Raw genomic sequence first — 7,087 nt, forward strand, 5'->3', positions numbered from 1 at the left:
AAATTCTCCAGTGACAAGATCTAGAACATCTTGAGCACCAAATAATACACGCATTTGAATCATCCATCTATTCCAGTTTTTACCATCAAGAACTGGAAGTTTGGTATTCAAATTGCTTCCACTCATCTTTAAACTTGTGCAGAAAAATCAGATTTCACTCACACTCACACAGTGTTTCCCAACCCACAAACAGCCAAGAGAAAATGTGATTCAACACAACTTTGTTTCCCAGAAACAAAATCAATCACACAGTTACACAGACTCACGTTCACTCGTGTTTCCCTGTGTTTGGAACCGGAGCTCTAGATACCAATTGTTGGTGCACAATGAATAAAGATGGTGACAAAGAGAATAAACAAAAGGAATAACGGCGCAAAAGAGATGAGAGAATAAATGTTGTATTCTACTATTAATGATAGCTATTACAAGGCTATTTATAAGAAAAGAAAATCTTGCCACATAAGCCCTAAAACAGTAAACTTAGTGAACAAGTCTAAGGTACAAACAGTACAGTACTACAAAATACTAAAGTACCCTTACTACTAAACAGCTAAGCTAATGGGACCCAGATAACATCTTCTGGTCAATACTATCTTCTGAGTAACCATCGGAAGATCAGTCCATCTTCTGAATATTGAATTACTCTTCAATACGGTTCTGGAATCCTGCTACAAGAACAATATCTGATAAATTAGGGACTTTTTTCTATAAATTTAAATATTCTAACTTCACGTTTGGTTACGACAATTCAACTGAAACTTATAAGGTCGTGCTATTCGGTTCAAATTTGGATCGTCCGAAAACTGATATTGTGAAAGTATTCAGTTTAGATGATAATGTTTGGAGAACTATTCAAGGTTTTCCTGCTCTTCCTTTTCAATTCTACTTCGGTCATGAGTATGATGGTGTGCATTTGAGTTGCACTATTAACTGGATGGCGTTTCAGAGTGTGTTTGGTAGAGATGATATTATTGAGGAGCATGTAATAATTTCGCTTGATTTGAGCACAGAGACATTCACACGGTTGATGCCCCCTGAAAATTATGACAATGACGGGGATATAATGATACCACCAAATATTTGTGTGTTGATGGATTCGCTTTGTTTTTCTTATGATAAGGAAACTGAATTTTTCATATGGCAGATGACGAAATTCGAAGATGAAAAATCTTGGTCTAAATTCCTTAAATTTAGTTATCACAATGTTGGAATAGATTTTGAACTTGGTCACCCACGTATTAAATTAACGCGGTTGCATCTTTCTCAGGATGGTGATACACTATTATTAGCAAACGACCAACAAGACAGTGCAATTCTATATAACTGGAGAAATAACCGAGCAAAGAAAACTAGAATCTACAATAACATATGTTGGTTCTCTATCAGGGATTATGTTGAAAGTTTGGTTCCAATATGTCGAAGGTATGTTCTTCTCCCATGATATATTGTTCCAATTCTTATGAATTCATGTGCAGATTGTTTGTATTGTTGTTTCAGTGCCTTGCCTAACACGAGTCCGTTTTGAATTATAGGTCTGCAATCTTAACTTCAAGAAAATCCAACATTATCGATGGAACATTGTAGGATGAAAGAGCCATCTTGGAGCTATACATTCTCTGCTGTTTTAGTGTTTGTTTTGATCAAAATATTGACGGCCTTCTTGATGTCTTTTGTTTATACCATGTATGCTTCTTGTGTGCGCTTCCAGTTTTGCCGGATTCGGTTCTTTAATATGATTTATAATGGAACTTGTATAATAGACCCCTACAATAAATGATTTAGTCTATCATGTTTTATATGGGATGGAATGCATTCCATCCGATACCGCTTCATTCCATCCGTTTTTAATAAATCCAAACGATGGAATATAACCTTATTCCATTCTATTCTGCTTCATTCCATCTTATTCCATCAATTCAAACATAACCTTGAATTTGATCCTTTTAATGAAAAATAACACTGATAATTAAGGCAAAAGCTTTCATGCATCATTGATTATCAAGGCAGGATCTTATTCTTTTACAGTTGTTTTATCTTCTGATATAAGTACCCTTGTTTGACACTCTTATTGTTCATTGTTCAAACATTTGTGTTTGTGACAGGTTCATCAGCTATTGAAAAGAACAAGTTCAGTGGTGTTTTGCAGCAAGGAACACTAATGTTACATCTCAAACAAATTGTTTTATAGGAATTACCAACCTATTTATCTGAAATCTTCTTGGCTAGGAGATTCGTTGAAGCATAGAGAGGAATTTTCCGAGATAGATATTTGATTGAAGAACGGAACAAATATTGAAACACCACTTAGAATAGTGATAGGAAACTCACCATGAAGATGATATTCTTTGTATTCGATTAATAGAAATAGCATTTAGTAATAACTTTTATATATTGAAGGTGAAAACAAATCTTTTTCATACTCGATTCATTTTCAGAATCGATTACATAGGATCAAAGATCAAATAAAATCGGACTTCATTCATATTTCAGACAATAGTTGGAAGTGACTTTCCTTCCAAAAATGCCTTAAACAACACCAATGATCTCCCTGGTTGTGAAAATGGAGCCTCATGAGCTGCTCCTCTTATGGTTGCAAATGATAAAATGTTACTACCATATACTTGTGTCCATCCACCAATCTGTCTTTCATTAAACCAAGCTCTATAGGACTCTGTTGTGTTCAACCCAATGTTCTTGGCTAATCCATTCACTAAAGAACGCGTTCCGGTTAAGGGTATAACTGAATCTTGATCTCCACTGCAGCGAAATATAGCTTTGCTTGATCAATCAAAATTATATGACATCAATTAACCAATGGTATGAATCAAAGTAAATAGTATGATGTTACCTGAATACTAGAACTCTTACACCTGATTTAACCAGTGTCCCTAGAATTGATATAGTTGGGATCTCTAGATTTCGCATGTCATATTTGAGAGCTCTGTAATACAAAGGAGATGCTATTAGCACTCGTTTTGTAATTCTATTTATATTGCTAATTAGTCTCGGAAGCACTGACACTTGTTATTAGTATCGACGTGTTAGTGTCTGTTTGTGCTTCATAGTAATTAGTCATCTTTGATGCTATATAACTTACTCACTACAAGTAAACCATGTGGTGATGATCCCTACAAGCTTAGCATGGAGAGCTTCTTGAACTTCTTTTCTATTCAAGTATGTGATTGTTTCATCTTCCACACAAACATCTATCTTATCTCCCTCTTGCTAAACCATGGATGAAAGCAAACATAACATAAAATGAATAGAAAAACGAAAGAGAATCTAATCTAGATTGAAAGAAAATGGATGAAGGGTATATACCAGTTGAACTAGCCTATATGCTTGTTGATTTTCAGATGGCAGACAAATATCAAGAGTAACATCGTACGAATCAACATATCTACTTATCTGTCGATCAGATGTTTGTTTAATGGTACGAGTTTGATTTTGTTACTTTAAATATTCGGAGTTCAAATCTCTTCAAAAACAGTTATGTACTAACCTCCATTGAGACTAGCCTATTCACTCTTGCACAAATGGGAGTAAGTGCTCCGTTTTCATGTTGTCTTCTAATTTGGGAATAGTTGCATATTTTCGTAAAGGATTCATAGGTTGCATCTGATATTAGTCCATGAGACCAGATAAACTCAGCTCTTGAGTTGAAATCTGTGTTAAAATCAAGAAGAGGATTCCCTATCTGCAAATATCGACATAGTTACCGGTTAGTGTTATTCCTATTTACCAAATGTTTCTTCTATGAATCACTAACACAGACACCATATCTAAATTGTTTGAAATAAAATGGAAGTAATTGAATATAATCAATGCATCGGTGTTGTTACACCAGACACACTTTTAATCTAAAGACTGGGTGCCATACATAGATTTTCTTATCTTATAATTTATCAAAGACCTTTCGTATATGTCTACTTACTGCTATACCCTTGAGATTGATTTTGCTTTTGGTTTGAAGAATGAGTTGTGCGAGTTGAGGAGCATAGTGACCTAATCACAAGGATACATTATCCACAATACAAACTTCAAAATGAAAATACTATTCATTTAGTACAAAGATACTCTACCTGCATAGCTCTCTCCAGTGATAAAGAAATCATTATTTTTGTACTCTTGAAATTTAGTGAACCATTGTTGTAGAAAGACAAGGTTATCCTTTGCTGTATAACATAGAGCTAGAATCAGATCTTGAGCAATATGATATTGTAATCTGAATTCAAACAAAAACAAGTTAAAGAAAAACCTGTCATTTCATCATTGACAGAGTCATAGAATGATTCATTTGCAGAATAGGAGAAACCAACACCGGCAGGTGATTCCAAGTACAACATATTTGCCTCTGCAAAAAGTAGGATATGAAAAATCAATTTTGAGTGATTGAGAACAAAAGGGTTGTCAAAATTCAACTAAAATACAATGGAATTGCAAAGTTTCTGAATTACCTTTGTTCCAACTGTAATCGTTTTTAATAAGACCATTTTGAGTTGGTTTGAATGGTCCATGCTCCACAAAAGCTCCAGCTCCAACAGATGAACAACCAGGCCCTTCAAAATCCACAAAACATCTTAACTTCTTCAACTGAATCTTAATACTTCATTTACATTCCAAAAAGAAAAAGTTTTACCATATTCATAATAGGCTAATAGCCTATGTTACAAACAATTTACATTAAAGACGTGTCTGATGTTTGATACATATTGTGTCTGAGTCCGTCATCACACTTAAACATGTAGTTATCGGTTACATTTAATCACTTAAATTTTCTCAAATTATTACCTGTGACTATATGTCATCTTTGTTATTTGTGTCTGTGTGTCTGTGTTTCTGTTTCGTAGCTACATACATACCTCCATTTAACCAAAGCACAACTGGTTTAGAAGCCGGTTCAACTTCTGCTTCAACAAAGTAGTAAAACAAAGATCTTTTCTGCACTTCATCAACTGTAATATAACCAGCATATTGCTGGAATTCCACTTTTGGCTGCTGAGGTAAACTGCTTATCTTATCAGATTCTGCAAAGGAATTTACTCCTACAATGATTTGTGTTGTAACAACAATTATTATTGTTGCAATCAAAGAGCATGAGTGAATCTGAGACATCATGGTAATAAAATCTGACTGAGAAATTGTTGATTCTGTTTCTGTACTAAACTAGTAATAAAGATACCAAGGTTGAATGAATGAAGAAGGAATATAATAAAGATATATATATATATATATATATATATATATATATATATATATATATATATATATATATATATATATATATATATATATGTCATGTGTGAACATGGAAATTGGATTCATGACTCTACACTAGAGACAAGTTTTGGTGCTGACCCCAATGTCTCGAGTCTTGGAGCTTCATTTTTATCTTAGAGATTCATTGGTGGTGCTACTCTTATTTTCAATGTAGTAGTATTTCTTTTTATTTAAATATATCAAGCAAATAATTTATTTCAATGTGTAACATGATAGAAAATCTGACTTTAAGTTTAACTAATGGAAAACTTGTCATTACTTGTGTATAGTATATACACCTACTGTATGTACCAATTATGTTCATGAGCTAGATAATTTGCTTGAGATAAAATTTTCAAATAATTTCTTCCTAAAAATTTAGGAGTTGTTAGGGTTTAAATGTAACTAGTCAAGTCCACGTCGCCTAATGAGTGGAATGATGGTCCATATATCTAAGTTTTAAGGTTTTGTAAGGAGATGTGGCGTTTTTCTTTTATAATCTTGGAGTATTGATCTCGTAATTAGTTCTTATTTATGATTCTTTCAATTTATTTGATAATTAGTATTAAAGATTTTTTTTTATCTCAATATTAGAGATCTTAGTATGCTATGTGGTTGTGACTTTATTTGATCTTCCATGTAAGAAAAGAATAGTGGTGTTATGAAAGTGTTGTAAAGTGGTGTAAGGTATGTTGTGAGATTATGTATGTGGTAGAAAAGCTTTATGTCAACATGAAAATTGCAATATAAATTTTCAGTATGATTTTGAAAATTCTTAGAGTCTGAGTTCAAGTGAAGTTTAATCTTATTTAGATGGAGTATGATAGTTTTTATAAATAATGATTTTTCGGTGAAGACAATGTAAATTTTTTTTATCTTCAAGTAAATGTACTATTTATGGTGGAGTATAATTGATGACAGTCTCTCATATGATGTTTTTAGTAGTTAATTTCATTATTTTAAAGTACTTTTACTATTAATGCATTTTTGTTTTCGTAGCTTTTAAAATATATTATATGAAATCATGAAAAAGACCAACTTAAGTCAAAATCATTCTAACCAGAACAATTTTGTATAATTTTACTATCAAAATTACGATGACAAAAGTAAAGAGAGGACTATTATGCGAGAAACAAAAGGAAACATAGGACAAATTGCAAAAGACAATCAATAGAGGTATTATCACATCTCATAGCAAGGCTATTGAAGTTCAAATGGTTAGATCGGCGCTACAAAAGCATGTCGACATTATTCAAACAATATGCCAATGAAATATAGGCACTCTCCATCCATCAAGCGGTTCGATTCTTATGATGCCAAACTTCAACCTCAGATTATTCGTAAAATAGCGACGTGATCTAGATCAATAGCAGTGCGTTAGTACAATTCAAATTTACCTATGTGCAATATTTTGATCATATAGGGAGTTTCCTAACTCCAATTGAGGTGAACCTGGCGGCAAACAAAATCTAACTTCTAGAACTACAACTTTAATGAAGTAAAAGTCTAGTTTAGACTATAAAAGTACATAAAATACCAAGTAAAAATATGACGTTACCATGTTGATGGGCAAAGTTAGGGATCTCTAAATCCTTAAATCTCATGACAATGCCTATTTAATGAAAAGTAAGACATGAGTATCATTTTTCAAATATTTTATATAATTTTGGTACCACATTTCCAAATGTTAATTAGTCTTAGGCATACTTTTCCATTAAGGAGAGAGGAAAACAAAGATTATCATTAGGGAATCATCCTTTGTTGTAAGTCTTATTTGTTTCTTTTCAATTGTAATAGTCATTAATTCTTTAAGGATGAGTGACTAGTT

At 32.8% G+C, this 7,087-nt stretch overlaps 2 protein-coding genes across 3 annotated transcripts; one reads left to right on the plus strand and one right to left on the minus strand.

The window, feature by feature from the left end:
- Positions 1-934: 934 nt before the first annotated feature.
- LOC131640312 (uncharacterized) lies at positions 935-2,188 on the plus strand. Its single transcript, XM_058910725.1, has 3 exons — positions 935-1,271; positions 1,387-1,422; positions 2,103-2,188. Exons 1-3 carry the CDS (start codon positions 935-937, stop codon positions 2,186-2,188), a joined length of 459 nt encoding a protein of 152 aa, XP_058766708.1.
- Positions 2,189-2,299: 111 nt separating this feature from the next.
- LOC131640315 (serine carboxypeptidase-like 45) lies at positions 2,300-5,210 on the minus strand. Of its 2 annotated transcripts, none has more exons than XM_058910728.1 (10): positions 4,863-5,209; positions 4,458-4,559; positions 4,259-4,354; positions 4,083-4,175; positions 3,935-4,005; positions 3,503-3,697; positions 3,322-3,408; positions 3,098-3,225; positions 2,849-2,941; positions 2,300-2,757 (listed from the first exon to the last, which is right to left on the minus strand). In XM_058910728.1, exons 1-10 carry the CDS (start codon positions 5,116-5,118, stop codon positions 2,487-2,489), a joined length of 1,392 nt encoding a protein of 463 aa, XP_058766711.1. In that variant the 5' UTR covers positions 5,119-5,209; the 3' UTR covers positions 2,300-2,486. The 2 variants fall into 2 exon arrangements, 1 of the variants encoding a protein (XP_058766711.1); XR_009295222.1 differs by having other exon boundaries at positions 2,620-2,757; positions 3,102-3,225; positions 4,863-5,210.
- Positions 5,211-7,087: the final 1,877 nt, after the last annotated feature.

This window comes from Vicia villosa, unplaced genomic scaffold, assembly GCF_029867415.1.
Source record: "Vicia villosa cultivar HV-30 ecotype Madison, WI unplaced genomic scaffold, Vvil1.0 ctg.003053F_1_1, whole genome shotgun sequence".
Taxonomy (NCBI): Eukaryota; Viridiplantae; Streptophyta; class Magnoliopsida; order Fabales; family Fabaceae; genus Vicia; species Vicia villosa.